The sequence below is a fragment of the Lathamus discolor genome, chromosome 6 (genome assembly GCF_037157495.1).
Source record: "Lathamus discolor isolate bLatDis1 chromosome 6, bLatDis1.hap1, whole genome shotgun sequence".
In the NCBI taxonomy this organism is placed as follows: domain Eukaryota; kingdom Metazoa; phylum Chordata; class Aves; order Psittaciformes; family Psittacidae; genus Lathamus; species Lathamus discolor.
In genome coordinates this window covers 83,323,939-83,344,688 of record NC_088889.1, presented here as the reverse complement: position 1 = coordinate 83,344,688, position 20,750 = coordinate 83,323,939, and the positions used below count along the sequence as shown (strand labels likewise).

The 20,750-nt window shown below is 41.7% G+C and overlaps 3 protein-coding genes across 8 annotated transcripts in view; 1 reads left to right on the top strand and 2 right to left on the bottom strand.

Annotated features, from left to right (window-relative positions):
• IQCK (IQ motif containing K) overlaps positions 1 to 358 on the bottom strand; it is a 48,643-nt gene extending 48,285 nt beyond the window's left edge. For 3 of the 4 annotated variants that reach the window (XM_065684269.1, XM_065684267.1, XM_065684268.1), the window contains exon 1: positions 46 to 358. In XM_065684269.1, coding sequence (XP_065540341.1) covers positions 46 to 288 — 243 coding nt within the window. In that variant the 5' untranslated portion in view covers positions 289 to 358. The remainder of the gene's footprint in view (positions 1 to 45) is intronic. The other variant, XM_065684270.1, reaches the window with a different exon arrangement.
• KNOP1 (lysine rich nucleolar protein 1) lies at positions 49 to 10,376 on the top strand. The gene is made up of 5 exons (XM_065684262.1): positions 49 to 222; positions 1,095 to 2,460; positions 6,842 to 6,910; positions 7,398 to 7,475; positions 9,767 to 10,376. The coding sequence occupies exons 2-5, from the start codon at positions 1,096 to 1,098 to the stop codon at positions 10,076 to 10,078; spliced, it is 1,824 nt and encodes a 607-aa protein (XP_065540334.1). The 5' UTR covers positions 49 to 222; position 1,095; the 3' UTR covers positions 10,079 to 10,376.
• A 3,219-nt stretch (positions 10,377 to 13,595) lies between these two features.
• Positions 13,596 to 20,750, bottom strand: part of VPS35L (VPS35 endosomal protein sorting factor like) — a 56,785-nt gene continuing 49,630 nt past the window's right edge. For all 3 annotated transcript variants that reach the window (XM_065684248.1, XM_065684249.1, XM_065684247.1), the window contains exons 30-31: positions 14,906 to 15,052; positions 13,596 to 14,362 (exon numbers count right to left, since the gene is read on the bottom strand). In XM_065684248.1, the coding sequence (XP_065540320.1) occupies positions 14,264 to 14,362; positions 14,906 to 15,052 (246 nt within the window). In that variant the 3' untranslated portion in view covers positions 13,596 to 14,263. The remainder of the gene's footprint in view (positions 14,363 to 14,905; positions 15,053 to 20,750) is intronic.

The window sequence follows — 20,750 nt, the reverse complement described above, 5'->3', positions numbered from 1 at the left end:
AGCGGGCTCAGGGCCGGGCCGCCCCCCGCTCCTCCCGGCTCCCACCTGCGCACACGCGCTCCCAGAGGCCGGGCTCCTGCCCGCCTTCCGCCATGCCGCGTTGTGTGGTTGCGTTGTGTTGAGTCGTGCTGCCACGGCAACCGCTCCGCCAGTCCCCTCGGCGGCGTGGGCGCGGCCACGTTCCCCTTCCGGGTCGGTGAGCGGTGCTCGTGGCCGCGGCAGGTAAGCGGCGGAGCGGAGGGCTGTGTGCCCGTGGGGGGCCTCCGCGCTCCGCCCCGCACCGTCCATCTAATGTAATGGGGGCCGGAGTTAGCGGGAGGGCAGAGCCGGGCGGAGGGCCAGCGAGCGGTGTGCTGTGGTGCGCTGGGGGTTTGAAGGGTTGCGGCAGGGCTGTAAGAGGCACTTAAAGGAGCCCTGTGGGTCAGTTACTGATTAAAGGATGGGAGGCCATCTAGGTTCCTTAGCAAAGGCAGGGGTGTCGCCGGGTGGGTACCACAGGTACAGAGGTCTGCTATAACCTGTGCATACGCACGAGTGTCCCAAAACACAGGGCAAGGACAAGCAATCACAAACAGAAGCAAACTCAAGGTAATTACTAAGGTGCCTTGGAAGGATCCTGTAATGCCAAGTGGGCAATAAACGGATGTAAAGTTCAGTGCTAAGTGAAAAGTTATACATGTGTGGAAAAGCATCTTAACTCCACACACATATGTATACACACATCTATACACACACACATACATATATACACACACACATATAGTAAGTATCTGCTTTGTCACTTAGGAAAGATGTTTTAGAGGGTAGCTAAACCTGTGAAAAGGTCATGCTGGGCAGCTGGCAGAGAGACACATAAAAGGTACAAACAAACAAGGGACAGCAATAAAGAAGAAGATGAAAAACCACCCTGTGGCCACTCCAGTGCACCCTGTTTTCAGTGCAGCACTTCTGGTTCCCTGTATCACAGAAAGCAGATTGTGAAACTGGAAAAAGAGTGATAATGAGAGATGCAGGATGGTTTCAGAGTAAAGGGAGACCAGATAGCCTGGGACTTGTTGAAGCTGTGCGCTAACATCTCCATTTCATGGTTTTAGAATGGTAAAGAGAAATGAAGTTCATGAGGAACCTGTACAAAAACCGAAAAAAGCCAAAAGGAGTAGGAGCCAAACTACCACTAAAATTGAGGAAGATGTTAAAAATGTCATTAAAATTGAGGGTGATGATGAGCTTGAGACAAAAACAAAGAGAAGGAAAAAGGAAAAATTAAAAGATGAGCATTTAGACCAATTAGAACTGAAAAATAAGAAGAAGAAAAAGAAGAAAAAGAAAGCTGGCTCTGGATTACCGAAAGAAGCACATTCAGAAAACTTTGTGAATGTAGAAGGCCATCTGGATTCAGAACCTAAAGAAGAATCAGAGGAACACATTAAAATTGTCAAAAAGAAGAAGAAAAAAGCCCAATGTCATTCCTCCTTCTCATCGGAGAATAATGAGAGTCGTGATGTGGAGCTTTCAAATCACCATGCAGATGGTACTAATGAAAATGGATTTGCTTTTAGAAAAAGCAGAAAGAAGGCAGCTTTGAATTTGGAACTGGATGGTGAAGTAACCAAGAAAAAAAAGAAGAGAGGCGTTTTTTCTTGTTCATTAGAGGACACCCAGGACAGTGAACATGAACAGGCTGAAAAAGTTCCTAAAAAGCCACAGAAGTGTATTTCACAAGAAAAACCTTTTACAGGTGTTATCCAGAATGACGGGGAGAGTTATGTGAGAAGAAAGAAGAGAAAGAAGAAGAAAGATAAGCCTGACTCCTTTTTACCACAAGCAGATAATCAGGACAAGACCAGTGGAGGTCCTGATAGCCCCACTGCATTAAGTGACTCTGGAAAAAGGCAAAGAAATAATTCCCTGGAAAATACACTGACAAGCAGAGCGGAAGAGGACACAGCTGAGAACTCTGGAAGTAGCAGAGAGACCAAGAAGAAGAAGAAGAAAAGAAAAGATGTTTCTTCCTTAACACATACAGATAATAAAGACTACAGTCACGGTGTTCCTGATGAGCATCTCCCAGCACAGCAAAAAGTTGAGTCTGAGGAAGAGCTTTCTGGGAAGAAAAGCAGGAAGAATATAATGGATAATCATGAAGTCATCAAGAAGAAAAAGAAAAAGAAGATTCAGAAAGAGGAGGATTCAAAAGTTTTGTTAAACAATGACGGTCCATCGGAAAACAAAAAAATAACACTACTCGAAAGCACTAAAAAGAACCAACAGAGGGAAATGAAGCAAGCAGAATGTGTCACAGGGGACACTGTAGATGGGGTATTACACAACAGTAACCACACACGCTGTGATGGAAAAAGGAAAAAAAGGAAAAAAGAATCACACCAGGACTCCGCTGAAGAACCAGGTTCAAAAGCAAACACAAAAAAGATCATAGAACACACGGGAAATGAGGCGCTGGTAAGTTGTAAAGAAAAGGATGTCTTTGCTAAGGAATCTTGCTAAGGAGTTGAAAGCTTTTTTAGGTAGGCAGTTTCTTCCTGCAGGCTGCTCAGCCTGGTCAGACCATTGGGATACACTTAGGTCAATAGGGGCCTTCTCTGGGGTTCAAGAAGCAGGATCAGCTGATCTGTTGATTTCAGCATGTAAGAGTTGTGAAACACTGCAAAATGGTTTTTAATGCCAGCTCTTGTAGTGATCGTGTTTCAGCTGTGAAAATGTAAATATTACAACTAAGAGCAAGTATTGGCCCAAAAAGAAAACTTGTATGTACAGACATAGTGGTGTTTTGTCCTTCCTTCAGTTGCGCTTGGCTAAGTGGCAGCACTCCTGTAAAATAGGATTTTAATACCATGTCATTTAACCTGAGCAGGTTGGTAACATTGGCAGCATGAGTGCATCTAACTGTGTTAGACTTTTCCTTAAGCTTTTGCTGCTGTTAATGCTGGAATTGCAGTGTTAGAAGTAAGGGGGAAATTTACCCAAAACCTGTCATCTAACTTGGACAAAACTTTAGAGAAAATCCTAAGAATCCAAAGTGTAGATGAGGCCTAGGAGCACTAATGTATGAATTCTGATAGAAGAATACTAGAGAACAACCTAAACACAAATTCTTAATTAATAAAGTAAATCGATGCAAGACAATAAATAGATGCAAGAGCTGTAAATTATACCTGAAAGTAACTGGAATTGTATCCAGACTGGCTGTTAAAGGAAATCCCATCCTGGAGTCTTGCAGTACTGCCATTTCTGAGGTGAAACAAACATAGGAACTGATGGAAGATTTGAAATACAGAAATACAGAGGCTTCTTCTTTGATTCACTCCCCAATTCCCCGCCCCCCCCCCCCCCCCCAGAAAAAAGGGGGGGGGGGCTATTAAGATCTTGTTTTATTGCTTTAACTAACTTTTTTTTTTTTTTTAATCTGATAATCTTATTAGGGTCCTATTTTAAAGCTATTTAAGTGCCTAAAGTTAGTACCTACATGCCTAACCTCTGTTGTTATCATTGGGAATTAAGCTGTGAGATGCTAAGAAATTCAATAGGTACCTACCTGTATTTTTACTACTTAGAATCATAGAATAGTTAGGGTTGGAAAGGACCTCAAGATCATCTAGTTCCAACCCCCCTGCCATGGGCAGGGACACCTCACACTAAACCATCCCACCCAAGGCTTCATCCAACCTGGCCTTGAACACTGCCAGGGATGGAACACTCGCAGCCTCCCTGGGCAACCCATTCCAGTGCCTCACCACCCTAACAGGAAAGAATTTCCTCCTTATATCCAATCTAAACTTCCCCTGTTTAAGTTTTAACCTGATACCCCTTGTCCTGTCACTACAGTCCCTGATGAAGAGTCCCTCCCCAGCATCCCTATAGGCCCCCTTCAGGTACTGGAAGGCTGCTATGAGGTCTCCACGCAGCCTTCTCTTCTCCAGGCTGAACAGCCCCAACTTCCTCAGCCTGTCTTCATATGGGAGGTGCTCCAGTCCCCTGATCATCCTCGTGGCCCTCCTCTGGACTTGTTCCAGCAGTTCCATGTCCTTTTTATGTTGAGGACACCAGAACTGCACACAATACTCCAGGTGAGGTCTCACAAGAGCAGAGTAGAGGGGCAGGATCACCTCCTTCGACCTGCTGGTCACGCTCCTTTTGATGCAGCCCAGGATACAGTTGGCTTTCTGGGCTGCGAGCGCACACTGAAGCCGGCTCATGTTCATTTTCTCATCAACCAGCACCCCCAAGTCCTTCTCCGCAGGGCCGCTCTGAATCTCTTCTTTGCCCAGTCTGTAGCTGTGCCTGGGATTGCTCCAACCCAGGTGTAGGACCTTGCACTTGTCATGGTTGAACTTCATCAGGTTGGCATCAGCCCACCTCACAAGCGTGTCAAGGTCCCTCTGGATGGCATCCCTTCCCTGCAGCGTATCAACCAGACCACACCGCTTGGTACTTAAACAGCACCTAACTGCAAGTGACTAGGAGCTTGCTTTGATATTCAGAGGTAATGGGGAACTTTTTTTCTCAAGAACTTGGATGTTTGGCTTGTTTAAAAGTCAAGCTCTAGTAAATAAAGCATTATTGAAGATTTCTGTAAACTAGGGACAGGGCGGGCTGCAGCACTGGCTGCCTCTCCAGCCAGCTTCATGGTGTGCTTTGCGTTGTTATGCACTCTTGTATGCAGTTTCTTCATGTTCTGTGGAAACCCAGCAGCTTTCTGGTATCTGGCTAATCATTCAATACAGATTTTATATAAGCATGTTCTTCAGTGTCCATGGAGACACAGATAGAGGCTTTTCCACAAAGGTTCGTGTTGGGAGTGTGTATGCTTCTCAGTCACCAGGTGAGCAGATGTTTGGGGCTTTGTCCTTAGGTTTCTCTTTTTGACCATTCAAAGGACAAGATGGTTTTATTGCTCGCATATATCTTCTAATTCAATTGACGCTGACTTTTTGAGACTGTTAGACATTATTTAGATTCTTGTAGCTGTTCACATTCTGTGGAGGCAAGATAAGCCTAATAAGTAAAATCTCATGATGAATTACAATGGAAAACACAGCAAATACCCTGCAAACAATTGAGGAGAAGGATGTAGGATGATGCATGTGTTGTTTCTCTTTCCCATATTCAGCTCTGACCTTTATAATGAGAAGCACTTCAGGGAAATTCTTGTGATCTGGGTAAATCAGTTCCAGAGAAATCTAGTTCCTGCCAGACCAAAAGACACTGTTGTAGTAAATGGCAGATAATGTCAGTCTTGCATTTAACTGTGCCATGGTCTTGACACATTTTCTAGTCTACAGTGTGTCATGCCTTGAAAAATCCTCTGTTGGGTTTGTACAGCAAACAAATGAGTGAGTTTTTCGAGACAATGGAGAGTGATACCCACTTTATATCAGTGATCACTGTTTTTCCAATTGGAGACCATTACAGTCATCTTGGGCAGAGTGACGACTTGGTTTACTTCTTTGATGTTACTTGCCTGCAGATAGCATAATCCTACCACATGTGAACGTGCTCCCCTTCCATGAAGCTGGGGGAAGACCGCCATTCCTGGAGGGGTAATTTTTGCCACACAGCAGCCCTCAGCAAGCCAGCAACAGGCTGTGAATTGGCAGGGATGAGGGTGCACCCTTCCTCCTTCCTCATCTTCCACTTGACCTTCCAGCTAGGAAAAAAAAGCAACATTGCAGCTGTTTGCAGAATCCTGTCACATCAGTTCTGCTTGTTTGAATAGATCTGAAAAGACAGTACCAGGCCATCTAGAAGTAAATTGGGGTTTTGATCTTTTCTTTTCATCCAAGAGAACAAGCTCTCCTTATTGCAGACAGTGTTCTCGCATTTTTAATGGTGCATGTACTTGTGTGTGTGTGTGAAATCAGTACATAAAAGGTGGCTTTGGAAAACGAACTAAATCATTCATGGCTTTAAATAAAACTATAAACCCTAAAAACAGTAACAGCAGCTTTTGCTGACAGAACTATCTTACAAATCTTTCCCTTGTCCTAGCATTCCCTGGCTATTTCATGCTTGGATTATTATGTTAGCTGTATCAATAGATCTTCCCTTTGGCCACCTTTTCCAGGCTGGTCTAAAGCTTATGGCTCTAATTTACCTGTCCTGGACTTACTACTTACCCCATTACACTGGATGCCCCAAAATCTTACCCTTATTACCAATCTGGAAAGGAAAGGCTGAGGACAGTGATCTGGAAGTTCCAGTTAGTGGGAGCAGAACCTGCTGAAGGGCTGCACTTTAGAGTAGTATCAGTATTTACTTGGGGACTGACACTGATGTACCTCTTCTTGTCCTGCCCAGCCATACCTGCCGGAGCTGCTCTGTCTCCACATCAGCTCCCCATTCCTCACTCCCAAATGTGGAACTAAAGTGCTGTTTGCTGCCATTGTAGGAGACGCTTTGTGTGCATGTGCACCTCTTCCCGTGCTCTTTCCAGGTTTTTATGTTAACTTTCACTTTCTGCCCCCTACTTGAAGTATAAACTTAAACTGTGGTGAAGTGGTTTAATTTGAAATGACCCTGTCTGCAAACTTTACTGTATGGGCCAGTGACGTGGGCAGTCCATTTTAATGTGTGAATTTAAAGAGATCCCTTATGCTCTTTGTTTAAAAGGAAAAAAAAGAATCTCTTCCTTGGGGAGAAAGTTTCTCCATAGAAATACACAGCTTTAATTGGCATTTCCAGCTTACCTTTGACTATTTCTTGCCTCACATTAGTACTAATTTATTGCTTGGTGGTTTTACTACTTTTGTAGTCAGAGCTATGTAAATTCTAATTAACCAGAATGAATAAAGACTTCCGTACAAGCTTTTTTACCGTTTTACAGGAACATGTGGATGATGTAACTATTGTGCAGGAAAAAAAAGGAAACTGTGATGAAGTTAACATAGACAAGGTATGCTTTGTCTTAATTGTGTAAGATTTCAAGCAATTCAGCGTTTATTGTATGCACAGAATTTGTAACAAAAAACCTTTGTTGCTTGTTTATGCCAAGATTTCCCTAGATAGAGCTCTGCTTAAAGTGTGTTTTACCTTCCATGGGTTAAGTCCAAAATGTACAGCTCCAGTCAATGTCTAAGTAGCTTATTAAGTTAAATACAGGTTTCTTTGCGTCTCATTAACTTTGGCAGTTTCAGTGTAGCTGTTACCTGCAGTTAGAAGACTAAATATATCTGATACAGCAAAATGTTCATTTAAAATACCACTAGCAAAATCACAGTTCTGTTGTTGAGGGTGTAAATGGATCACATGCAACCTTTTAACTATCCTTGCAAAATTCTGAAGAGAACTAATTATTTTAGTCTTATCTTTTCATTGTGAATTACATTAACTCGTTTAACACAGAGAAAATAGTGTCTTGTGCTGTTTTTTCTGCATGCTAGGTGAGGCGACAGGCTCTGCAAGAAGAAATTGATAGAGAATCTGGCAAAACTAAGGCTTTCAATCCCAAAGTGAAACAGGTATGTATAAACTTAGATCATGATCTGACAGAAATACTGTGTCACAGAGCAAGTTCCTGAAAAAAGCACTGTACTGTTTGTACGTGGCTCAGGTACAAGGCTTGCCACAACGTTCCTCCTTTTGACTGTAAATTTAAGGGCATGCTCTAGAACAAGTTAGTACAATCCCAGAAGAGTCTGTGAGCTGACCAGTGAACTCCCAACAGCAGCTGGCATTGTACAGTGCTCTAATTCCCAGCATCAGTCCTCAAAAGCAACATTTTGTCTGGTTCCTCTGGCGAATGAGCCATGGCAAAATGCTACAGAAGTGTTTTCTGCTGACTCTGAAATACAAATAATTCTAGACTATGGATATAGCAGAATTGTTATGTGGAAGACATCCAGAAACGGGGGTAAACATAGAAAGGTGAAAGGGATGACAGCTGATAACACGTGTGATAACACGTGTCAGTCCTCTCCTAACTTTTACATCTTTCTTCTACCCCTTTGAAAGATAATTCTTTATTCTTTGCTTTTGCATCCCACTGAGCCTGTCTCCTGACACATTTACAGGAACATGGTAGAAATTGTGGCAGTAGTATAGCAGTGGTAGAAAGATTCAGAAAGAGGGAAAGCTTTGCTTGTAATTCAGGATTCTTAGTTGTTTCACCAGACTGCCAGTATGCCTAGAAAGTTGGAATATACCTCAATGAAAAGCCAGAAACGACTCCTGTAGGTTTTTACATAGTGGGAGACAAACTGCAATAGCTCTGGAACTGCAACTATCTAATAGTCTTTGAAGTCATTGAGAAAAATTACATCCTTGGCAGGGGATCTCCATTCTGTGGTGCTGATCTGTCTCTGTTTAGGAGTACACAGAATAGAAAATTAATTCATCAGCTTCACAGAGTGAGCTGGAAGTGCTGCAGCAAAAGCTGTGTGTAATGCCTGCCAGTGCTTCACATAAAAGAAATTACAGAGTTTGACAAGGCATAATTATTTCTGCATCTGTGCAGATGTCTCCCATGCCAAAGGGAGGACATGTATTTATGTGTATGTGCACATGCATCTGCCACAGAGCTGGGCTTATACAGCAATTTGTCTTTGAGCACAGTAAAAATACTGAAGTATTACGGATAGCTTTTTTAACAGCAGGTATTCTGACCTCTGACACTGAATGACACTCCAGCCTTGGATTTTTTTAGCTTAAAAAGCCTGCTACAGCTTGCCTGCAATATTGAGTAGCATGCTGTGTGTCATGTTGGCTGTCGAGTGGAGAATGACTGTTTCATGCAAGCTGGAACTGTTCGGTTGGAAGGATTTCAGGCTTCCATAAAATATGCCACTAAATTCACGTTTTTTTCCTTTGATGTAGCCAGCTCAGTCTATCTAGTATCACCCCCAATTTTAAAGAAAAAATCAGGAGTAGCAGTTCTGCCAAAACCAGTTATAAATGAGAACAGAGCTCCTAGATATAGCTCGGGAGTCAAATAAGATCCTTAGATAATGAAGTTTGTTCTTAAGTAAGCTGAAAGTTCATGAACTTTATAAATCATATGATGTGTCTTTGCTAATCCACAAATGGCTGAACCCTGATTTTACTTGGACATTGGCTGTTCTCTTAGAAGGGACACAGCTGCAGACAAAACAGAAATCCTGAAGGAGTGAATTAGTTCAAAGAATACAGTGAGAGGCGAATACGAGGAGCAGAGCAAGCTGCACGGGAGGGATGCTTTCAGAGTACTATATTTAGTCTTGTCAGATAAGGATTCGCCCTCAGTTTTTGCACCCTTGCGATATTAGTGGGATGAGACTGCAAATATTACTCAAAGCTTGAGAGCCAGATTGAACACTGTCTCCAAAACGTACTAAAACATTGCTAAACCCCACAGATACCTAACTAGGCAACAGGAAAATGAGAAGATAACTGCACAAAGTGACAGAGTGAAAGAGGATTAAGCTGTCAGTTGTCTTAGAATAAGAGAAATGATTGGACAATGTCTGGCTCTTTGAGTATTATCCACAGTGCAGAAAAGCCAAGATTCCTAAGACAGAGGGAAAGGAGATTCTCAAAGTGCATTAAACCTTGTCTCCAGGTTAAATGAGCTGAAATGCTAATGAGGATGCACTCATGCAGGGTTGTGTCATTCTTTTATCATGTCCTTCGAGAGATACTACCCGTAAAATTACTGCCTCTCAGCCCTGTTGGGTTGTTGTAGTTGGTTCTGTTCTCATGGTACACAGCCAGAAATTGTCACTGCCTTGATCTTGGTATTATTTAATATTAGCACTAACCTTGTTTTGCTTCACAGGATACAAAGTTTGGCCAGTGGAGTACAGCTGCTTTTCAAAGTTCTGAGCAACAAATGAAGTTTCTTAGACTGATGGGTGGCTTTAAAAAGGGCTCTGGTCCTATCCAAAATCTCTCAGCAACTACAAACAAATCAAACATGGCTCTGAACAGGGAAGGGCAGGAGAAGTTACAGCAGGCTCTAAAGATGGAATTTGATAAAGCAATGGACTTGAAGCAACATAGAGGAATTGGTCTTGGATTTCAACCTGCTGCCAACAAAAAAGTATACATAGACAAATATACATCCAGATCTATAAAATTTGAAGATTAAAACTCTGAAGTAATAAAAGGAATAGAAATTTAACAGGCAAATTTCTTTTCACTTTCCACATCTTTTCAAGTTGAAATAAGATATAAAATACTTAAGAAATGTGATTTATGAGACACTTGTACTACAAGTTGTCAACTGGATAAACCAGAGCTGAGTCCTCACTTCAGCTAAGCTGTAAGTTTTTGATACCTTTACAGTGTTTTCTACAAGGCAAGCAACAGTCTGCTTTGAAGACTGCAGCTACATGGGCAATGCCTGTAACTTGTTGAAACTTTAATAAATTTTTTGAAAATGCTGATTTTATAACCTTATTTTCAGCTACATCTGTGTAGTTTAAACTCAGCCACACAGTCTCTCTCTCACTACCCCCCCTTCCTTTTCCCCGCCCCCCACGCCCGGAGGGATGGGGAGGAGAATTGAAAGAACTCCCACAGGTTGAGATAAGAACAGCCCAGTAACTAAGGTATAACACAAACCACTGCTGCTACCACCAATGATGTTAATGATAAGGGAAATAACAAGGGGAGAGAATACAACCGTTCACCACTCGCTGACTGATACCCAGCCCAACCCCAGCAGTGATCTCCCCTTCCAGGTAACTGCCCCCAGTTTATATACTGGGCATGACGTGCTGTGGTATGGAATACTCCTTTGGCTAGTTTGGGTCAGGTGTCCTGTCTCTGCTTCCTCCCAGCTTCCCCTACTCCCTGGCAGAGCATGAGGCTCAGAAGTCCCTGGTCAGAGTAAACATTGCTAAGCAGCAGCTGAAAACATCGGTGTTATCAGCGCTGTTCCCAGGCTGAAAGTCAAAGACACAGCACTGCACCAGCTACTAAGAAGGAGAAAAATGACTGCTACTGCTGAACCCAGGACAGTATCCACCCCTTATTCCATACCATTCACATCATGCTCAGATCCCACATTTTCAATATACCATCACTCTTATATATACACATCCATATACATACACACAGATCATTCCTTAGTGCATGGACCAATCCCTATAAAGCTGCCGAGTCCATCCGGTCCATGATGTCAGGCTCCATCTCTTGTAACAGTCTTTCAGAGCAGGAGATGCTGTTTGCAGTTTTCGCATTCATGAACAACCTGGGCAATAGTGTCCATTGCTAAGTCCAGCCCTCAATCATGAGTCCGTCTCTGTGTTGCATCTCTGCCATGAACCCAGGACAGTATCTCAGTGATTCAAAAGGATTTTGGTGTTCTGTAAAATCTTGATATTTTTACACGCAGTGAGTGGTACAAAGTGATGGTGTTTGAAGAAACACTACTGATGCCTACAAATCTGATGATACATTTTGGGCAGCTCCTGAGGAGAAGTGAAAATTATGGAGACACTCCATCTTAAGGGGTTGCTATGAATCCATTCACATACCTGGGATGAAGAAGATGCTGAACCACTTCCTGCAGGGCCTTTGAGGAAACATCTCCTTTATAATGTCATTTAAAACCACCACTACCTCAGGGTGAGTCTGTTTTTCACCAATGCTCTCAAAGTTCAGTGACTGGCTTCAGCCGGCACTTCTACACTTCAGCTTTTGCTTTACTTAAACCCAGGCAGTGGAGGTTCTGTTTTCTGTTCCAAGACAGATGCTGAATTCAGGCCCTCAGCTACTTGCCTAGCAAGAAACCTGACGTAAAATAAAGGAACAGGTAAGAAAATGTCAAGTAGTGACTTCATTTAGGAAGAAAGGGACAGCACATACAGCTTTCTGCTGCAGAGCCAGTCCTGGATGGGTAATGACTGGTTTTGCACTACCACTGACAAGATGCTCTGAAGGTGATATTAGTCCTAGCCTTGCCTTTAGATAAGAACTCTTTTTCCCCATCTAGAATTGCATAATGTATACCAGTGTGTTGTTCAACTGCAGCTTTGTGGCCTGGCACCTTTCTCTTGATAATCATGTACACATGGAAATGTAGCTTGAAAATCAAGACACATACGTGGGGAAAACAACTGTCAGCTTTTTTTCAAGCAGAAAAACTTGGTCTGGCCCGTATATGTCCTGCATATAGAAGAAAGAGGAGGTCTGTAATACTGTACAGTACTGTAGGTACTGTAGTGATAGGACAAGGGGTGGCGGGTTAAAACTTAAACAGGGGAAGTTTAGGGTATAAGGAAGAAGTTCTCTACTGTGAGGGTGGTGAGGCACTGGAATGGGCTGCCCAGGGAAGTTGTGAATGCTCCATCCCTGGCAGTGTTCAAGGCCAGGTTGGACAGAACCTTGGGTGACATGGTTTAGTGTGAGGTGTCCTTGCCCATGGCATGGGGGTTGGAACTGGATGATCTTAAGGTCCTTTCCAACCCTAACTATTCTGTGATTCTAGTAAGTGGAGTGTTTTAGCTAAAATTAGTTTTTCTCTAACATGGAAATAAGCTAAAAGCAGTTTATTAGAGTGACTGCATTAGCTTCTAAGCTAGATTTTTATAGAGTTTACTTCTGATAACTAAGCAGAGTTTTCTGCCTGTTGTTGAGCTATTTTTGCACTAAGAAAAGTAGTAGTAAAGCATTTCCCATGGTGGTGTTGCATCAGTAAAGGAATGAAAGTAATACTGTGCTTCAAAGACAACAGGCAAAAATGGATGCCTGCACGGAAAGAGGAACAGTGGGCATGTCTGGAAGCCTGTTGTAAGAGTTTCTATTTTACAGAGTCTGAAGGAACTCCACACTGGGTTTAGAGCAGTACATTTGCCCCCAGAGGGCAATTTCTGCCATACCACAGCTGCTTAGTGTGACCCACTTGGTGGTTTACAGAGCTCAGAGTTTAATCCCACTTACCCAGTTTGTGGTTTATGTTTCCAAGCCCAACATGAAGAGTCATCTCTGTACTGTTGAGTTGTTTTGTGCAGCTGCAGCAAGACTGAAAGCTAAATTAAAGTGGGACATGATAACATTTCAATATCTATATGCACTATATAAAGAATTTTTTAAGGAACATCAGTATAATCAAAATGGCCATGTACTAAAGTTGGAAAGGTTCTGTATCAAGCTGATACCACTTCATAGTTATCTTGTATTCCTGCAATTTTACTTAGGTTACAGCTACAGCCTGCATCAGGACAAAAAAGTCCTGGTTCATTTCTTTACAACCTCAACACAAAATACATATTTTAGATGTACCCTGCTTCTGTAACCACGGAGAAGATGAAAAACAGGCAGTAAAAATGCTTTAATAATTTGGGTGGTATTGATTATCAGCTTGCTAACTCCTTAAATATATGGTTCTGGCAAAATTGATTACTTGTTTAGCCTTAACAAAATAAAGCAGTTTTGTGCAATAACGTATCTCAATATCTGTATGTGGATTTAGCTCATTAAAATACTTACCACTAAGCAAAACCAGCAATAGATGCAAGGTCTCAACATGGTTCCTCCTTACCATGGGACAGAAGTGGTGAGAGTGAAATGTTATTAGATGTAGTAGCAGTACATGTAATTTAATTCCACAAGGGTGAAGCGACAAATCTGTATACACAAAGTCCCCAAGAACAAACAGATGAACTGCAAATTGTTTTATTCAGGGATAGTGTACTTTGCAAACACAGAGTACTTTGCATACATTTCCATTTTTCTTTGCAGACAGCACTTAAAAGATTCTTTCCATTTTACAAAACAACACTGAACTAAAATGAAAGCATAAACATGTCCATGAAAATATATTGCAGAAATTAGAACAAGAACACCTCGGCCATTTTTCTCTTCTACTGGAACTGACCAAACCAATGTTGGCAGCTTCCCAAAGCAGAAAGATGACTTAGTAAGATTATCATATTGAAATGCTGGTTTCTACAGAGGAGAAAGACTATCCTGCATGTGGGATGAAGTCTGGAAGATGTGAACCGATCTGTGCAATTTATCTTCTTTCTTTGTTGCTAAAATGACAACAGGTTAGATTTCTAAAGGCTTTTGCAACCACAGAGGTTCAAAATACCATTTACTGAATCAAAATCAGCATTTAATAAGAATGTAAAGGTAAAACTGGAAACAAATTCAGGTTAAGTTATTGCACTCAGAACAGTTTTACCTTTACCTGTGTCCACGTAAATCTGTCACACTAACTAAAATAAAAATACACTGAACTCCTCCAGTCACAATCCAGATCAGTGATTTGGGCCTTGGCTACACACTCCCTTGTGCAGGTGACTCCTTGGGAAAGCAGCATTCCTCAGGTCCTGGACTGCAGAGGAAGCCGAAGGGCCAAATCTGTGAAGTGACTCATTTCAGGCTGTTTGCTTCGCTTCTTGATGTATTCTAGTGTTGTCACCTGGGTCAAAAGAAAGGTACTTTGAGATTTTTAGTGTCTTTGTTCTCAGTTCACAGGCCATCACTTAATCTATGTGAAGGTGTTTTGAATAGACAGTCATGATTTTCCCTAAATGTCACTGGCTACATGAGCACTTGCTTTTCTTGCTCCAGAGATGCTTATCATGTATATCTTTCTTAAAGGCTCTAAAACACCCACTTTCCAAGCTTACACCATGCAGTTCCTTTCACTAATAAAAATGTACTTCTCTTAAAGACAGTTTTCTGTACTGAAAAAAGTTATAGCACCCAACATTTGCACATTCCTTAATGTGTGAAATATATGTGAAAGTGCCAGAAAGATACAGACCACTTGAAGTAAGACAGCTGCTTATTCCTTAAGAAGCATTTAAAAATGGTGGGGTTTAAGCTGATTTATTTTTGAAGACAGCAACTTGTAAAATTATTGGCTTTATTAAGATAAAGAAATGTTACCTTTTCTCAAATGAGGATTTCAAAAAGATCTTAAGAACTACAGTTTCCCTGCATTACCCCTTTTCCTTACCATAGTACTGGTGTCAGCAAAGCCATGCTTCTGAGCAAGATTCCAGAGGTTGACTGAAAGCTGGTTTAGTTTGTTGTTCCGTAGATCCCCATGAGCTAGAATAGTGTTAAAGAAATAGAGTGCCAACTGGCTCTGTCTCTTTAGGGTCTATAATAAAGAAAAAAAAAAATATATAAAAATCCTGTATTATCAGGCAGTCATCCCAAAATATCCAGCACAGCCTCACTGTATTCTCTGAACTCTCAGAAGTGCAAGGGGCAGACACTCATTTTGTGATACACGGTAATACACAAGAAAATGGGCATAGTTTTTCATGTCAAAATACAAGTACTGATAATCAACAAATCAGCCCAAGTTGCTGTAACTAAAATGATTACGTAAGACTCCTGCATCTTGTCCCACTTCAGCACAGCATGTAGGTCTGACATGTTTTTAACTCAAAGACTACCTACAACTGCACAGAAATCACTCCCCACCAACCAGCCTTACATCACCATAGCTATGTATTTTTTTAGAGAGACCACTATCATCAATCTAGATGAATGCAACTTCAGGCCTTTTCCAGCAGTCTGTTCTACTAAAGACAGTTTTCCTCTGCTGTTCTTTCACTGAGACTTCGGTGATACCAACATATTTGTACCATATTTGCAGCTATTTTGCCAAGGAGGGACCTTAAGAAAGAGCCATGCTTCGTGGTAAGATACCATAGAGGAGCATCATGCCCTTTAGCCTCTGGAAAGGAATTCTGGGGCACAGACAATCCTGCACTAAGCTTACAGGATGCTACCATGCTGATTTAGGATGAGTGGAAAACAGAATGAAAATGCTATTGCAGATTCTGCTTATTCCTTTAGAATAAGTTCTAAAAGGCTAAAAAGATGAATTATTATTGGATGCATGTGAGTGTAGTATCTGTTTATAGTGCTTTGCTGCAGCTATTCTTTGTTTTTTGCTCGAGACGGACCACTAATGAAAATATAGTTCCATCTTACACAGAAACCACAGCAGCAGAGTAGTAGTTAAAACAAAACTGCCAGCTGAGCAGCTCGATTAATGAACTTAATACTTCACTTTAGCCCCCTCAGTTCAACACATACTAGGTAGCTATCACACAGCATTCAGATGTGAAGTTACAGAAGACAGAAGCAGAGACTGGGATAAGAGGAGTGCAGCAAACTCTGATTTGTGCACTCCTGAAATGATACCAGTGCAACCTTGCAGCCTCTGCCCCTTTCCCTAAGGGATCAAAAGTAAATTAATTTCCCTTCTCACTGCCAGCAAGAGAGGTCAGATGCTATTCATCAAAGAAAGGGCACACACTGAGCTATCAGTCCTCCAGATAAACATGGAAAAGGAGAAAGGCATCATTAAAAACCAAGCTAACTAGAAAAGAGAACACAGCATGCCCCAGACTAGAAGCATCAGACTGCTACTGTATGTACGAGACACACAGAGCAGATTTGTGCACACAGAAAAGATCTGACACATCAGAAACTGTGCACCCACACACAAGCATGCATATGCAATGCCCAGAGCTGCTCCAGGCCCAGGAAGTTCCCTAAGCACTAAACTAATTGCATGAAGCTCCTGAGATGACAGCTGTTCCTCTAACAGCTATCTACATTAGCAATTTCCATCCCAGTATCTCCAAAACCTGTTCATAGGCTAAAACTACAACCATCGTTTGGAGTGTTGAACATACCAGACAGAGAAATACAACTGATCAGTCTAGTCCAGTAGCAGTAACAAAAAAAGCAGAAATACAACTCAAAAAGACAATAAAATGGAAAGTGGTTATGTTTAAATGCTACTGTAGTACTTCTCTTGTAGGACTCCCATTATCTGAATAATACAGAATAAAACAGAAGGTACAGCCAGCTGGTCCATGTTTTGCCATATTACTCACAAGACATCCTGCCACATTAACGTGTATCCTGGATTAACAAAATAACCTGTATTAGCTATGTGTTTTTTTCCCATTGACCATCTAATGCCTGCATGTCTTCTGCTGAATACAAACTTCAAAGAGGTTCCTGGGAATTGCCTGGAGGTTTCCTCATGAGAAGTGGGACAGTCAAATTATCAGGCAGAATGCAAAAGCAGCAGTACTCTGGTCTGAGTATCAACAAACCAAGTTTTCCAGGCAGTACCAATGCAAATACAAAATCCGTTCTTTAAAAGAAGGATGATATTTTGACTAATTTAAAACACATATAATTCAGAAAGGATCACACTTCAAAAAGATTCTAAAAACACATTAAAAACATGGAAGAATGAGATGCACACTAACTCTCATTGTATTGGGGTAGGTGTAACAGGATGTTGGCATCTGGTCATCAGTAACACAATACAGAGAGAAGAGAGAGGCAGACTTGGGTATGCAGTAAATCCCACGATGTCTGAAAATGAACAAGTCAGAGAAAAGGCTTCACATGATGATGAACAGGAATGTTTGTGTACCATGGCACTGACCTCCAACCTGAGAGAGACACCTGTGCTAGCATGCTGCCACGCCTGCTGACATACCCGAGATGGAAAAGTGGATGGCACTCCAATTCACAGGACGTCTTCACAGGCAGCAAGGAGAAAGCAACAGCTCAGCCATTTGGCAGCCACAGACATCATGGGGCTAGCAACTCCCACACCTAAAGGAATTGCCAGCCTTCTAGGCAGCATGTTTTCCATAATTTTTGGAATAATGCTGATGACAGTGAAACAAAACACCTCATCCCAGAATGTGACTCCCTTGTGCCTGAGCCCCTCTACTGAAGTGCACAGCAATGCCCAAATTTCATGTAAACGTAACAGAAAAAAAAAAAAGACCTTCCATACAAATGCCCGTGTAACATATTTCACCAAATTCTGCCTAGCAATTAAAATATTCATTCCTGTCTGTCAGTGACTTTGCCAGACATCGATGTCATAAGGATACCTTGAGCCTTCTGTTCGAAAAGCATCTGTGCATTCAGATACGTTGCTCCTCTGAAGGTGCATCCAGCCTGCTGCAGCTCCCGTGTAACAGGCTCTGATACTCCTTAACAGGCCATCTGTGGCAGCACAGAGCTCAGCATGGCCTGTAAAGCTCCTCCAAGGCACTAAGTATATCAGTCTAGGCTGAGTCTCCATGCTGATACAACATCTGTTTGCTGGTGTTACCTGAACTATCGAGCCTGAAACTAATTCCAGCACTACTGTGATGCTGGTGCTTACGTCCTTGTGATCCAAACCTACATACTCCTAAAGAAAGCCATAACAGGCAGCCTTGTCTTTCCTTAAAAGCTCTCACGTTAAGCTCTTTAGGAACCTTTTAACATCTGTTTGTTCACTGGAAAGGATCATGAGCTGCATGGGGCAGACCATGTGCTCAACTCTCTCATTACACAACTGTCCTAACACAGGATAAATGAGGCACCCAGCACCACCAGCAGCTCATACAGGCTCATTTATAATAAAGGGAAATAATGATCTGAGAAAACACCAAGAACCAAGCTGCAGCTGGGAGCTCTTATACCACACAAGAGGACATGTATCCCCTGTTTCACCACTCCTCTAGCACACTGAGATGGACAGAAGAGAAAGAGCTTTCTCTTGGATACAATCCTTGAAACAGCAGTCCTGAACCTCCCTCTGAAGTACTCAATCTCAGTGACAACTTCTGCTGGCTCAGGGTGCAGTAACACACCTCTAGTTAAGCCAGGCTGAGACACTCTATTTCTAGCTCTATACTGGCACCATGGCAGCTTAATTTCTATTTCAAAGTCCTTCATGTATTTTTAAAGCTTTTAATATTCATTGTGCTGCTCACATCAGTTTTATTTCCCTCTAAAATTAATCCAACAAAGAAGTGCTCCATGTAGAACTAACCTGTGGTTCATGGACAACCAGACCATACTTTCCAAAACTATACTGAGTAACCCTGCTGTAGGCTGTTAGCAGAATCCTCATTTATGTATTTTGGTTTCTTCCATTTACCAAGGATGCTGCAAACATGCAGAAACAATGTTCCCAATTAAACTTTCTCTAGTCTTTAAACTCCACCAGCATGCCAGAGGCAATGATGTAATAAAAGGATTAATCTGGGACTTCAGACTCTCCAACTCTGAGACAAAGAAGTCGAGCTGACACGCACTCACCAGCCACAGCTCCTAACTGCAATGTACCTATCCTATTGCTGACCCATCAGCAGGCAAGCTGCAAGGTGCCAAAACAGGAACCTCCACCACCTGCAGTGTCTTCTGGAAACTGCAGCAGGTAAACTCTCTTGTTCCTCTCCTCCCAAAGTGGAATATGATGTTTAACCACCTTAGAAAATCTTGGCCAAGGACAAAAATTCTTAAGGATGAGCAATCTCTCCTCAATTTAAAACATAACCACACACAGAGAACTATGTCCAACTCTGCTTCTAGTTCAGTATTCAAACACATGAAATCAAGTGAAGTTTTTGTAAGTTTATATAAAATTATCAATCAGATGTTTTGAAAGCAGAACCCTCAAGAGTATATCCAGAAATTGCTTTTTATTGCTCCTTTTTCAATGCTTACTATAAATAATCCACTACCTATCATACGGTACATGGGAAGACTGCCATCCTAACATGACACTGCCAAGGACACAACAACATGTTCCGAATGTTTTGGATCAAAAGTCGTGTTTGAATAAAACATACTCAATCTGGACATTTATCACTGAGTAGCAAGAGGCAAGGTATTTACACTCCTAAGAAACTGAAGCGTAAGATCAGCCTTCCACCCACCCAAAGGCAGAAAGGATTCACGGGTACACACTCTTATGACCAAAACCAGCTTGAAGTTTACAGAACTATCCAGAACAGAAAATGTCCATTCCAACACTGTCACGTAACTGAAGCATTCTCCAATACTGTGAAAAGATCATGCTGTGTTAACATAAGATGCACTGTTCTCTTCCAAATCGCCCTTTCGGTGAAAGCATTTTACTGTGAGTAAAATTTATCTTCCTTTATAGCTTTTAAAGGAAATGAACCAATAAAAAATGCAGAATCAGAGACTTGTTCATTTAAATGAGCAGCCAAGAAGATGAATAATAAAAGGTCACTGACACTGAAGCAATCCAAATACCAAAGTGATTTTATGATTGGTTCTACTTTAGCACAAATGGAGGTGTCTGACAATATTCTCGTCGCCTCCATTCCCTCAGCAACAACAGCTTCCTCAAAAAAACATTAATTCTTACAAACCAACTTTTATCTCAACCTCTCAAGGACTTGTACTCAACTAAGCAAAATAAATGCTCCCTCTTTGTAAATAAGGACCAACAGAGGAGTAAATCCAGGGTCACAGAGGCAAAGGCAGGGCAAGGACCTATAACCATGCTGCTTAGCTTTAAATCCCGTTTTCTATGCAACAACTGCTTCAGCGAAATAACACAGGATCTCATTACTCAAAGTACTAAGCTTGAAAGAAGAAAAAAAGAAAAAGCCTTTCAGAAACCACAGATTTCAAGCTTTACAAACATTCCCACACACATACTCCATATAGGAGTCAGATGCAAAAAATACTTAATATACAAGCCACAGGCCTGAAAACACTGTTAAAAATCTCTTCCTAATATCTGCCTTGATATTTTAAGCTGTGCGAGAGTGGTTGTTTTCTTCTGTTACTGCTCTGAAAAAGAACTGCTATTCACTGTGGTGATGTGTACAATAATGTGGAGTCATTTGAGCAAAGAGTTCATTCATCTTACGTCTCTACTATTGCTAAAGGAAGGATAGATAGGATATCAAAAGCAGAGAAAAGGCTAAACTTAACATAGTGTCCTTCAAATACTTATCATTCAACACTGTGTATTGGCAAACACTACAGGCTAT